General features: G+C 34.8%; 1 protein-coding gene and 1 long non-coding RNA gene across 2 annotated transcripts; one reads left to right on the top strand and one right to left on the bottom strand.

Annotated features, from left to right (window-relative positions):
• LOC109226884 (transcription factor BIM2) lies at nt 592-8,127 on the bottom strand. The gene is made up of 8 exons (XM_019391774.1): nt 7,925-8,127; nt 7,631-7,768; nt 7,125-7,209; nt 4,741-4,810; nt 4,545-4,640; nt 2,228-2,631; nt 1,217-1,346; nt 592-1,022 (listed from the first exon to the last, which is right to left on the bottom strand). Exons 2-8 carry the CDS (start codon nt 7,728-7,730, stop codon nt 918-920), a joined length of 990 nt encoding a protein of 329 aa, XP_019247319.1. The 5' UTR covers nt 7,731-7,768; nt 7,925-8,127; the 3' UTR covers nt 592-917.
• On the top strand, nt 9,147-11,366 carry LOC109228247. The gene is made up of 4 exons (XR_002068349.1): nt 9,147-9,316; nt 9,396-9,456; nt 9,977-10,051; nt 11,174-11,366. It is a non-coding gene; the product is annotated as an uncharacterized LOC109228247 (long non-coding RNA).

The following is a 15,106-nucleotide window of genomic DNA, read 5'->3' as shown; positions in this document are numbered from 1 at the left end:
ACTGTTTTCTTTTAGCCATTTTACCACCCCTACTCACGAGAGATCTCGTGTCTAATTGACTAGTTTGCGCACAACTTGTACTTAAAAATAATTTTTTAAGTACCTTTAACTAACTAACGAAGCTTCCATTGTTACACTGATGTTCATATATCATCTATTTCTAACTTTTAGCGTCATATAATATTATATAAAAGGTTAAGCAGTTGAAGTTGTTTACTTTATGTATCTTTTCTACTAAACAAGCTAAATACTCATTTAAATAGTTAGATAACGTGAGACATGTCTAAATATGTACAAATACGGAATTCGAAATTCTGAGCTTGCTTTCGTGTGATACTCCGATGATATGAGTTACGGGTTCAACCAAACTAGCAGCTTTGGCTCAAACCCTCTACATGTATTTAGAAATCTACTAAATATGTACAAATATTAAATTTCGAAACCAATAACTCAAATGGTTTGCGCAACTAGGTTTGGACGAAAGACATACTCAAGAATCAAGATCCCAAAAATGAGAACATTTCCTTGTTTAGATCTATTGACTTGAAGATTGCAGAAAACATGGAAAACTAGTCATATTGGTATGGTTGGTGAAGTCCAAAAAGAGATCTACAGTATAACATAAATAACTGCATACTCTTCTACATATCGATTATTAACCTCTGACAAATCAAAATATCGTGAGGTTAAAGCAGGCGTAAAATGATATCAACCCGGAAAAATAAGGAAAAAGAAAAGTCAGAAAAAAATGTTTAAAATGAAAAAGGAAGAGAAGATATCAATAGGACGCATTGCTATAAACATGACTCACGGATGATAAAAACGAATGGAATATACATATCGACTTTCTTTTGAACCACAAGATGACATAAAAAACTACGTTGATTTAGCTGGATATGACCATGCTATTATCACATCTATATCTTCAGCCTCTTTTGAGCTTGGTCCAAAGCTTCATCATTGTTTGCCTCCCGGAAATGATCCATATGTTGATTACCAGAGGGTGGAGGATTCTCGTTATCCTAGAGTTAAATGCAAATGAATTGGTAAATGTACAGTGTGGAGTAGGTGGATAGCCAAAGAATTAATCTAAGATGCTCATGCGCCTCAAGGAATATGCTAGGTGAGTGACTGAACAATATCATGGTTCATGGATGCAGTGCGCTATCTCAAACATAATTTGCTTCTCATTTCAGAAAAGTCGGAATATTTATACCTTCGCTATTGATGGTCCTGAAGTCATCCCTCTGTCTGCCCGCTTCCCAAAATTAATTTGCACAGAGATAGTGGCCTGAGAAAGATCAAGACCGGTATTCTCCAATGCTTGTGTCAATGAATTTAGTAACCTGATTAAACCAAATCAATGACCAGTGATCAATAAAAATATCATGTTGACATCAACAAACGAGTTACCCAAAGATGTCGTAATAAAGACATCCAACTTGACAAGATTACCAAGACACGCTAATCTGGAGATATCACAAAAAAAGTCTCATAAGAACGTCGGATTTAGCATAAGCAGCCATTGATAATAATATTCTGACTACACCTTTTACATGCATATGAAATTTAAAATGCCAAAAAATATATGTCGTGAATGAGGTTAATAAAAATATTTACTGCTTACTTGAGACTTTGTTTTCCACTGCCGCTTTACTGGGTTCATTTTCTCAACAAAAAAGATGAGAATGAACCATACTTTTGGCAATACACTAAATTCAAGATATGCCATAGTTTGAACATCTAACGCCATGAAACACAAAAAGAAAGGGGAGACAAAACTTATTGAATTGGTTGAAGTTAACATGCAGCATGGAACGCATATGCTCACAACTGAAGAGGAACAACATTATGATGAAGATAAGGTCCAAATACTCAAATAATTGGCCCCCAGGATCTAATAACTTGCTTGCTGGTTTGTGCTTTGCCAGATAAAGTACTAATATTTACAAGTTTGTAAAAATCCCAGATGAGTGATGAGAATTGGACAAACTTAATATATGAAAAGACATCCAGAAAAAACTGAAGATATTGACATGCTCGTCATCCAAGAGCATGCTACAAGGGAATGCTATCCAGAAAAACAGCATGTGCCACATTAAAGAACAAGAAACAAAGATTACTAACAATGGAAGAGAGTCAAAAGTAAGCAAATAAGATATGGAGAGACCACATTTTGATTGAGTCTGTAAAGTCCCAACTTTAAAAAACTAAGATAATTACATACCCCTGCGAGTAAGGACTTGAAATGCTGATTGTGCCTCCATCTATTGTCAGATCCTCGTGATGATTCAGAGCATCAACTGTGTTGGGACATTGATCAGACACTGGTCTAGGTTGCGAGTCTGAGAAGGCACTATTATTTGGCACGGCCACCGGCATACCTGCCTGAAGCGGCATATGTGTTGCAATTGCCTTGTTAGCTAGATCGTTATGTTGATCCATTGCTTTAATTGATACATCCCTGATAGGATGAGATTCAATCAGATTCTGCTGATTTGGTTGCACTGTCGAAGTAACAGTTGCAGGATTCTCATCAAACCCTCCCAGATATGTTGATTCTGGGCCACTACCATTCTTCAAGGCTTGTGGGTGAGCTGGTAAATTTTGCATACGCCAATGACTGTTTCTCTGAACCATTTTAAAAGGAAATTTTAACTTAGTACCAAATGGAAGCTGCTTCCTCATAAACTATAATATATTCAGTCATCCAACTGTTACTACCTCTTAGAACGAGATGAAACACATGTTCAGGTAGTTAAAACTTAAAAGCACAGTCTAAGTTGCAGCTACGGACTAATCATAGCCAAATCGCATTTATCAGAAAAATAATTGCCCAAACTGAACTGGTGGACTTGAACTTTAGGGAAAGGAAGACAAAATGGAACAAGAGGGGACCTATTATAATCTTACAGGAGTAAAGACGCAATAAAAATAAACAATCAAGCCAAAACCAATCTTATTGAAGCGCAGTAAGCCATAAAATTGGGAAATGACAAAAAAACTAGGCTGTGGAAAGAGATACGGCTAGAAAAGAACACATTCATGGAGTTATATCCCCTGATTTGCATCCCATTGCTGTAAATACTGAAATACAATCAAATCCCAGTGGGCAAAAAAATACTAGGTGATTTCTTCTCATCTGTCCAAGCATTGTGGACATAGTTAACTGGTATCTGTACTGGTAGGAGGTAGCAGGCACCCGTGGAATTAGCCGAGGTGCGAGCTGGCCCGGACATCATGGTTATAAAAAAGAAATACTGAAATACAATTGTCGAAAGCAGGAGTGCAACAGATGGAATATACGGTTTAGAAGAAATTTTTCAAGGCATGGGAGATGGAATATACAGTAAAACAGATGCTACATATGTGAAAGCTTCCCAGAATCTCCCAACCATCTAATTTCGCAATGCGTGACTATCTCGCGTATCTGGCACATGCTACTCAATTTATTTGGTGTACAATTTGTTATACCAAGAACCCTGAAGGATACAGTAAAATGCGGGGAAGGGCATATCATAGAGAAAGGCACTACGGAAGAAAGTTCCAGTATCGAACAGTATAGTTAGAAAAGAAATACAGGTGATTTGAAGGAAAGAACCTGTAAATTTTTGTTTGAAATATAGGCGTTTAAACTCACTTAGTTTTTGCGGTAAGAGTGAATGATGTATACGATTCTAACAGCATCTAAAGCTGCTAGATTTTATGCATCTGTAACTGTCCACATTCAGAACATTATAGAGCTTTTTGAGTACCCGCTAGTGCTTTTATTTCATGAGATACACTTACCTTACCAAAAATCCATAAATCAGGCTCATGTAAATAGCAAAGCAAAAACTGATCTTATTCAAAAGCAAAGCCAGAAAATCAGAAGCGACTGTAGCCATCCCCACATTCACAGAAAAAGCAGTGTAAAGATACTCAAAACAATGGAACAAAATGAAATAGTAGACATGCACTACTAATGGGTATTATCTGTACACAAATATAATGTGGAACACGTGCACATAGATGTCCATGTGAGGTTGGTGTGTTTGATTTTTTGTGTACGTGTATGTGTTCGTGCATCCATGTGTATCTGAGAGAGAGAGTATATCAGGCAGAAATGTTAATTGATGTGGACACTAGAGACAAGGGTCACAGCTTTCGGTGTCTCTTACCATCTGCCTTTCTTTCCCCATTTTTGGCCCCACTCAAGAACAATTTGCAGTGTCGGGCAAGTATGCCGCACTCTAACGAAAAACACTAAGCTTACATGTGGCCTTTTGAAAGTGTAGCAATAGATAGCTGTGCATTATTCAGTAAGTTTATGTTGTTTAGTGTATTGGATTAGATGTCAATATAAGTACTTCCACATTAGTTTCCACTTTGTAAAATTGACTATCACGCAAACTGCATCTTACCATATATTAACCTCTAGGATGAGTGTCCTCTGTTGGAAGAATCAATCTTTCTTACAGCTGAGAGCTAGAGAATGCAATTCAAGACAACCAAAAACCTTAACAAGAAAATTGATACATCATACATTAGCTACAGGAATTTACCCATGGCATAAGTTTTGTAGGCTCTGAGCTCCAAGGTTGATATGATCCTTCATGCTTTTGTACCTTCTCCTGTAAGTACTGTACGTATTGAATTACCTGCATACAAACATCAACAGTCACAAAGAGATCAAAACTTTCCAAAAATAGAAATTGAACAAAGGAAAAGGTAAACTGGTTTTCTACTAATAAAATGTACCTCCAACAAGAATGATGCAGTATCCCTCTTTTGATCGGTATGGGGTATCAGATCTCTCAATATCTGAAATCTAGACAATGCAAACACAAGCTTTAGTAAAACGCCAAAATTGTGTTCAGGCAAATTATTATAGATTAGATTACATAATCATTATTTGTTTTTTGAGAAAGAATTTGACCGCATAATCTTCAAATTCATAAGAGTGATACACCTAGCAAATGCTTCATTTTTTAATGAAAATGAGTACGAAAAGAGATCCCCTACTCAATCGACCCCCGCCACTCCAAATAGACCAAAAAAAGTTTAATTTAAAGACTTCCATGGACTAAATTATGAGGCACGTTTTAAGAGGCTTTTCCTCAGATTTAATAATTACTTCCTCCGTTTCAATTTAGACGATGTAGTTTGATTTGGAACAAAAAGGGCAGCCTGGTGCACTAAGCTCCTGCTATGCGCGGGGTCCGGGGAAGGGCCGGACCACAAGGGTCTATCGTACGCAGTCTTACCCTGCATTTCTGAAATATTTGGTCCTAAAAGAAGACTTTTGAAATATTTGATCTTAAAAGCTTAAGGGGCAAAAGCTTTGTGGGGCCATGACATTTGTGTGGATAAAAGCTTCTCATTAAGGGTAAAGTAGGTAAAATAAAAGTTTAAAGTTAAATTGTTTCCAAATATAAAAATGTGTCATTCTTTTTGGAAACGGACTAATAATGAAAGTGTGTCATCTAAATTAAAACGGAGGGAGTACATTATTTTGAGTGGCTTGGCCAGTTATTAAAAAAGTTTACTTCTCCGGAGAAATAGAGTAAGTAACTTGACTCAGCAAGTTACATTTAGTAGCCCTTGTAATAATTTTGGAGGAATAGGAATGTAAACATCCTGTAAGTATATTCTACATAATTAGCGGAGTTCATCAGTTACCAAATTTTTTATACCTCCATAGGTGCTAGTTTTGATTCTTATAGAGTTTTCAAGTTATAAGTAGGCTTCCTAGGATTTCCTCTGCAAATATCAGTATCACTATGTGGCCCTCCCTCCTTTTTTAATTTTTTTTTTTTGGGGGGGGGGGGGCTGATGCACCCTATACAATTTGCATATAGACACTGAAAAACTAGAAGATCTCGTTGAAATTCTATACAGATGCTCCCCCAATAATCTATACTTGTGTTTACATAACAAATAAACCCCTAAAGTATTTTAATAGCCTACTGTCATATGTCATGAGTAGCAACTTTTCTTCTAAACAACTCTAGTTTAATAACTTATTTGAGACTCCTAACACCTTAATGTGCTTGTCCCTTAGACAAAGGCACTTAAAGATGAAAAGTAAACCAACAAAAAAGCATATAACTATGAAAACTTGCGTGTAATGATACTTGCAAAATCTGTTTGCAGATTCATTCTTTTTTCTTTATTAGATTTCTATGAAGTTTTCAATTTCCTTTGTTTGACAATGCCATAAATGACTCTCGAGCCTTTGCAGCGCAAACAATTATTGTATAGACAACGTGGGAAAATTTGGACATTTGAATCATAACAGACAAATATTGAAAAGTAAGGAACATCTCTGAAGCACTAATGCACATACGTAATAGATATGAGAATTCACAAAATCAGAAGGTGTAGTTACACTGTCAGTTGCAACATAGGAGACTAGGTGCTCTCAAGAATTAGCAGCGTCGAACAGCATTTTAAGAATAAGCACGTAGGTCTATTTGAAGTTGAAAACAACATATTTCGGAATTTCATATAAAGCATTGACAACTAGCTTTTAGAAACAACTAGATTTCGAACTATGCAAACACTGAGACATTGTATTGTTATTTTATCTCGAGTAAGTTAAATACTACACTGCATATCAATCTCTGAACTTAGAGCTTAAATTAATTTTCTTGCTCAAGCCTCCCAAATACTTATTTTACTATATAATTCTTTTCCTGAAACTCAACCAGCAGCTCCTCTTGGCTGAAAGTAATTGACTTAAATCAATCAATCTATGCCTTAATTCCACAATCCCAGACCAGTTGGTTTGGTAACCAAATCCTCTATAATCATTCCGCTGCTTTTAGGCCCATCCCAAACATTTAGTTGTCCTGGAAGTAATTAACTAACCAAAAAAGGTTAAGCTAGTTATTACTGAAAACAGCTTCAGCTTATCTCTTTAGACAAGTTAATATCCAGCTGTTTGCAACATCTTATAAATATTCACTTTACATTTACACTATCTTGTTCCATGTATCACGGCTTTTATAGACAGTAACTGTATTAAATGAAGAAATCTAAAAAACAAGACCTAAAAATCTCACAACCTAACCTTTAGTGTACATCCAGACAAATCCAAAACTTCAATTAACGAAAAAGCGAAACAGAATATACGGACAAACCTCTCGTTGATCTTGCTCCTTCGACGCTGCTCTGTGACTGAATGCTTGGACCTTATTGCGCTTGCCTTATCATTATTCTTCCCATCTGTTGCATCCATCCATAATAATATAACCACAAAAACAAAAACAAAAGTTCAGGAATTTGCCTATTACATCTCAAAATCGAGTTCAAATCATAAAAACAACAACTACTACTACTACTATGCCTCAGTGCCAAACAAGTTCGGGTCGTCTATATGAATCCTCACTTACCACAATCCAGTTCAACTCATAACAACAACACTATGCCTCTGTATCGAACAAGTTAGGGTCAGCTATATGAATCCTCACTGACTACAATCCAGTCAACTCATAACAACAACTATGCCTCAGTACTAAACAAGTTGGAGTCATCTATATGAATCCTCACGCACCATAATCCAGTTCAACTCTATTTATTTATTTTTTTGAAAAAAAAAAATCTACCTTTCATCTACAAAATTAAGTGACGAAGAAAACTTACAGACCTTTAGTATTGCTACTAGAAGGTGGAGTGGCATCTTTCTTTAAACCAACCTCGTCTTCCTCCTCTTCTTCCTCTTCTAGATGACCTTTCACCCCTTTCATTATTTTCTCCACAGATTTATCTATCAAAATCCAATTCTCTGCACACACAAAAAAACAAAGATAAAAGTAAAGACACCCAGGCCCAGCTATACCAAGAAATAGAGATCTGTAATAGCTCAATCTAATAAAAGGATCTATACAATATAAGGAGGGAAAAAATAAAGGTTCAAATGAAAATAGAGAAGAAAGATTACAGCTTTTTTTCAGGGAAATTTGAGTTCTTGAGAAATTGGGATTTGGGTCTCTGAGATTTAGGGTCGATAGTGAGGAAAAAAGCAGTAGCAATTACTACTGGTGCGGGTTCTTGATTGTGGTGGTGAAAGTCGAAATTTCGCTTTTTGGTATGAGAGTCATTTTTTTTTTTAACTTTTGTCAATTGTTGAATTATTACAATTGTGTTTGGCTTTACCTAATTGTTGGGTGTCATGAGTCATGTGACTTATTTTAATTTCATTCATATGCATTTGATGGTTCACAACCTAAAAAGTAGGCAACTTAGTATGATGAGGCTTTTCTTTGTCACATTTTGTTCTATTCACTTTTCCTTTTCTTTTTTTCTTTTTTTTTCCCCTTAGTTTATGACTCTACTAATTAGTAATTCCCCATCTGATTGTATTAAAGTTGTACCAACCAAATAAATGCAGCTACAACACAGTGACCTGTGTTGGTAGAACTAGGGACTGCGGGAGACGAGAGCATTGAGGAAAAATTTTACTTTGTACCTCACACAACTTACACTAGTTGTGTGAGGCCTTTTTTTTAGTATCACAACATTGTCGTTCCATAATTTTGTGGACTCAAATGTGTAAGATATGGGTCTACAAATGTATGAGATAAAAAGAGGTCTCACACAACTAGTGTTAGTTGTGTGAGGCACAAAGTAAAATCACTCGAGCATTGAGCTATTGGCGGGACACGGAAACAATTTGCCAGTCTGATTAACAAACATTATCAACATATATAGTCTTTAAACGTTTATGCCAAAGAAAATCTTCAATTTTCTTTATATACGTGTATCTGATTAGTGAACTGGAGAATATTGGACATAATTAGTAGTACTATCATTTGAATCTCAGGTAAAATTTAATATAATTTGGTTGTTGGCAGATCATTTAGTTGTTGTAATCCCGGGAAATTTCGAAGTATTTTAAGACCATTAAGAAGATTGGCAGGTGCTAATTATATTAATTCGGGTATGAACATGACTAATAATTTGAATGATATCAATTGATCATGATAATATATGTATGAGGTGCATTAAGAATGGTTTATTGTCTAAGAAGAGACCTAAGGCTAAGTCAAGTTGAAAATTATATGATGGGATAAAGTTTCAAGTGAGTTTGCACAAGACCTAACTTCAAACGAGCATACCTCTCAAAATATGAAGATTTATATGGTGTATAACCTATTAAATGAAAGGTCTATGTGTCTACTTTCTAATTCTTCACACCGTTTGTCATTTGGAGATTCCTACAAGAAGTTATGACCTTTTTACTAAAGGGTGACAGAACATCTATGCTAGTCTTCAAATTGGAATTGATTTCTAGAGAGAAGGAGGAGCTCTTCCACCATGGATACACTTCAAGGTAAGTTATTTTGGTACAAGGATGATTATATAGCATCATTTAGTGATAACACTAACATTATTATGGATCAAATCCATAGGAAATGGGTTGAATCTTCAAGAACACCAAAAATAGAAAAAGTGTGATTCTTCCACCAAGAGGTAATCCCTTTACTTGAGCTGCATATATATGTCATATTAGAGTATGGGTAGCATATATGAGTTTTATTTGAAGTTGTAATGGGATGTTGTATGAAACCTAAGGGTGGGTCTTGAGAATATCATTTTGGGTAAAGAATAAGATGAATAGTGATGAATTGATATAAATACATATGTCTTGATGATTCCAATAGACTTGATAACTTAATCAATGAACGAATTTAATTGGGAATCACCATTTTGATAAGATACAACACTAGTTCTTGAAATGGATGTTCTTGAACCTAGAGTTTTGTTGGAGAAGATAATGAATAGTGAATTGATGATGTTGGGTAATTAACATAGTATTATTAATGACTCCAACTGAGTATTAAATGATAAGAATTGAATTAAATAGGCTAATGGATGAGCCTATTGGATAATTTGGGATGGTTGAAGGCTTGATGCCGAATTGTGAAGCCTAAATAGATATTTATGAATCTTTTCGTATTTGTTTTAATGTAGTTGGGATATCTAATGGTAGGTATGGAATTGTGGGTGATATTTGGACATTTTAATCAATTGGAGCATTGTGTATTTTCGGATCTTGAAGGTTGAGGTAAGTTGATTAATACTTACTCTTCTTGAGGGATTTTCTCTAAAATTATATTTGAGTTATTACGTTAGTTGGTTTGTAGATGTGCATACGTACTTGTAGGGACAAGCGGGAAAGATGTCACCATGTGTTTCTAAAATGTTGTTTATGAAGTGTCATGAGATTTTATAGAAGTCTCTTTTTCAAAACTTGTTGGTAAAATGACAGTTAAGAAAATTCTTATGAGTTTTATTAAAACTTATTTGTTGATAAGAGTATAAAATGCTTGAGTGCTAAATATATGTTTTCATGAAAAAGTTTATCTTTTGAAATTTCATCAAAGGAAGCACTTGTTGTAGCTTAAGATTGATGTTAATTGCTAAAGGCTTTAACATGAAAAAGGTTATTCATTTGATTTTGTTCAAATGGTTTGGATTGGCTATGAAAATCATGATTTGATAAAAATAGATCCTTTGAGGCAATTATGCTATGAATCTATTTTTGAAATATCAAATATTTTGGGTGTTACTAGTGGAGACCACACAGATTGATTCGAATGTTGAGTTCGTTACCGTGGAACTACACGTGCCGGTGTAGGGACACATTCCAAGGCTACGCCGAGGTTTGTGGGATAAAGTCCCCTATGAGGGCAAATGATCATTACTTAAAGTAATGAGGTTAAGTCGACTCGTACGGCACTACGGGAAGCCGTCCAGACAAGTAGGGTCAAATACTTGTTACTAGGTCGATCACCTCGTAGTATTTTATTATGTCGGTATAGTACTCCCGGTGAAAGGTAAAAGAGAACTTTCTTATGTTTAAGCTTAAGGAGCCGAAAATAATTTCAATGACTTCATGATATTGAAATGGTTTTATATGAATTCTATTAAAATTTTGGGTTGATAGAGACGTTCTAAAACTTTATAACATGGCTTACATTTCACTTGTCTTTTATTTAAAATGATAAAGAGCATGATTTATATAAGTGTTTATCAGTTTATGTCCAATTAGTTGCACAGTTGTTTTGAAAATTTTTGTTTAAGGAACTTGAGTTAGAGAGAGTCTATGACACTTATTGAGTACCGCTGTGGTGTACTCAGCCCTTAAGGGGGCCCTCAAGGGACCCACTTACTTTACATGTTTCAGGATAAGGTATGGTACGTGGCATACAGACATGGCTAGGACGACTATCTTCCTGAGGTATATGGCAATGCACCACCTCTATTTCCGTGATAGCTATCATGATATTTCTTAATTTATGTTAGTCGGGCATTAGCCCAAGTGTTTAGTTCTATTCCTTGGTATAGAGGCTCCATAGATAGTTGTGAAAAGTTGTAGTAATGGGATTATACGCGACATAAATGAAAAGATATTTATTTTACTTACTCTCATTGTTGTGATTATGAGAGGCTTCAGGTATGATTTTGAATTGGAAAATTGTTCCATGGTTTAACTTGAAAATATATAAAATTTTCAAAGAGTTTCCGCGGTTAAATTAGTTTTTCATGCATATGGTTTGGGTGCATCATATGGGTTGGTTCGCTCGGGTCGGATAGTGTGCCGGGTGCCGGTCACGTGGATTTGGGTCATGACAGTTGTGTACTTTTATCAATTCTATGTTGCTTAAACTCACGCAGCTGCCGCATATTGATGTAGATCTAGAGGTCGAATTCTTATATATCCAACTTTGGCGTCACCAATGAAGTCATACCTGCATTGTACAGAAATTTATAAAACGTGTCCACTTTGGAACACACTTCAGAATTCGGGCCCGAAATTATAAATTTAGGATTTTGTAAGATATGAAATTCTTTTATTGCTTCAAAGTGCAACTTCAGAATTGGACCTGAAGTTTTCTATCGCTTCAATCCAACTTAAGAAAATCGGATTTAAAGTTCTTCTATCGCTTCAAGTGCAACTTCAGAAAATAGGGATCTGAAATTCTTCTATCACATTAATGTAACTTTAGAATCAGATCTGAAGTTCTTTTATACTGCAAACACCACTTCACAAGATACAGTGCAAAACCTCAGAAACAGTGGAGCTAGAATTGGGTGGTGGATGGATAGTGTTTGGTGTTCCAGTTTTGGCTTTGGAGATAGACCGTGGTACTTTTATGTGATTTCATGATGGAGCTCGCAACTAGTTTCAGGTGATTGTTATGGTGTTTGGTTGTTCAAATCTAGTGGTGAAATAGTGAGAAAGAAAACTACAAGTCTTTCATGGCGATTTTACAGAAGAAGGAGAAGACGAGAGGGGACTCGGGAGAAGCAGAAAACATGAAAGAAGCGGCATCTAAAATGTTCACTAAATTGGATACCAATTAAATACTTGTTTTAAATAAAATAAAAAAGCAAGCACAAGTTAAATGGGAATGATCAAATAGGGCGCCTCGTGAAATTTTTACGCGTTAGGGAGTTAAAGAAGTGCAATTGTACCCTATTTTAGGGTCACCTTTGAATTTATACCCATATTGTAAAGAAATTGTTATAAATAAAATTCTATTTAAGGTGAATGTCTATATTTTAGAGAGATTTTAGGGATTTTACTTGGTGACTAAAACACTCTTTCCCTATTAATAGAGGGGTCCTATTCCATTGTAATTCATCCCAAAATCAATAAGAATTCTCTCTCTACTTTTCTCCGAAATACGCTTCTTCTTCTTCTTTTATTGCTCTCTACTTTTCTCCGCAATACTCTTCTTCTTCTTTTATTATTTTATAACACGTTATCAGCACGAGGCTCTAACCAATTGAGTAGAAGCTTTGGGATTAAGCATAATGGTTGTCAATTGTTCCATGAACTTCCTTCATGATTAAATTCTGAATTTAAGGTAAGTATTTTACTTTATTTTTCTCTTTTAAATTCTTGAAATTCTATAATTTGATTTTAAAAACAAGCAAAGACAATAAACTATGATTATAACTCTAATGGAGTTTGTAAGAAATTATAACCATCTGAAGTGATAAAAATTTTATGCCTTGCCATGATCAAATTCATGTATGATTGTGGGCAAACTATTGAAAAAATGTCCCATTGAATTTGCTCCATTCTCACTCCCTTAAGAGAATGTGATAGCAGTATGTGATAAGTCTGAAAGAAGACAACATTATTACTATGAATGTATCAATGGATGTGGACGTGATAATAGACGAAATTATAATCGTCATCATTGTGGTAATGGAACAATAAGGATTCTCAAAATAATCTTTCACTCTGTGAAAGTAATATTTGTCATTGATTTGACATGAAATTCCGTAAAGCACATATAGATGATTATGGTCCATTCATGATGTGAATGTGACAATATCTGAGTTACGAATACATATTCATTCTTCGAAGAATATGAACGTGCTAAAGGTAGTGGATATACAACACTCACCTCTAGAAGGAGGTTTGAGATGATATAAGAAAATAACGTCATTATTATGGCATGGATGGTTATTGGTCACGTACCTATTGTACGCCAAAATATTTTGGCAATGTGATTAATAAAGGATAACAGTAATGCAAGAAACATATCTTGCATATAATTTTTACAATGACCATAATATAACTTTCTCTTTAAAAGAGATATTCACCATATGGTTGTTGATGAATATGTGGTAGTACCAAATTAATTGAGAGCTCTCGAAGAGCCAATTATTACTATTTTGGAGGAATAAAATTGATTATCAATAAGGTATTGTGTTGTAGTAAGTCTCAAAGAAACTTATTAAGTTTCTAAAGTATTCGCGAAAGCGGTTGGTTATATTGAGACTATAAATAAAGGAAAGATTTAATATCTTCTATTACTACAACTTGTAGCGGGGTAATATGTATGTGAAAAGTTACCCGCTTTATTCTCCAATTTGTACTACACAAATAAAAGAATACCACAATAAAGTGGATTTTTATTGATATAAAAACCCATATCATAATAAACTTGGAGTTTATTGATAATTGCACAAGTCATGGTGTACACCTGAAATTTATCAATATTGATAATATATTCAGTTGGCATAATTGTTTAGCCATGTTAATTTAAGTATGATGTGCAAAAATAAAAGAGAATTCACATGGGTAAATATTAAAGAACTAGAAAGTTCTTTATGAATTCTCTTATGTTGCTTGTTCTCACTAATTAATAGACCAACTAATGAGATTGAATCCCATGAATGCTAGAAATATCAAAGGTGAATATGGGCCCATTCACCTGCCATGCATACCACATAAGATGCATCTATGAGATGGTTATATGTGCGATTATTATTAACCTGCAACATGGTGTTTGCGAGGTCACTTGCTCAATAATTTGTTTTAGAGCATAATTTCCAGATCTTTTACTCAAGAAAGTTTACCTTGATAAGTTGGTTTACATCACAGTTAGTTTAGCAGAATAATTATTGAGTGCCTCCACTTAATAGCTAAACTATTGCTTATGAGAACAAAGTTATCTATATCAGTTTGACATACGTTATATACGATAGTATATTATATTCTCCCCTCACAAGTGATTTCAGGGTCAGGAACCAAATAATTCCATCTCATTATTATTGATGCGCGGTGTATATTTTGATTAACACCATAACGCACAAAGATGAGCTTTCAAAGTTGAGGAAGCAAGTTAGTTTTTCTAACATGAGGGGGAGACAGGATAAACAGTTGAGAAAAAGTTACGTGGAATGTATTATCGTGTGTTCATCTAGATCCTCGAATAAGATAATATGAACTTGAAGTCCATAAAAAGATAATTCATTTGCAATATATTGCAAAGCATGCCAGACGCATTTGCTGACCCAAAGAAAGTAACTATATTCTCACTGCAAATGCTCCTATTAGAATAAGTCCTAGAAGGACAAAGTCTATGGTACACTTAAAGCGTATAGAAAAATCCGTTTCAAATAAACTTCTTAATAAAGAAGATGAGTAAATAATCAAAATGATCATAATATGGAGGCAAGTGATCTAGAAGATCACATGACATAACACTTCATAAAATCTCAGGAGAGATCCAGGTACCTGAAAATATGAATGAAGAGATCTCTAGTCATGTATTTATGAAAAAATGTTGGAACCGATATAAAACGTTCGTCGATG

Source organism: Nicotiana attenuata, chromosome 6 (genome assembly GCF_001879085.1).
Source record: "Nicotiana attenuata strain UT chromosome 6, NIATTr2, whole genome shotgun sequence".
In the NCBI taxonomy this organism is placed as follows: Eukaryota; Viridiplantae; Streptophyta; class Magnoliopsida; order Solanales; family Solanaceae; genus Nicotiana; species Nicotiana attenuata.
The sequence above is the reverse complement of the archived record's forward strand: the minus strand, read 5'-3'. Positions and strand labels throughout refer to the sequence as shown.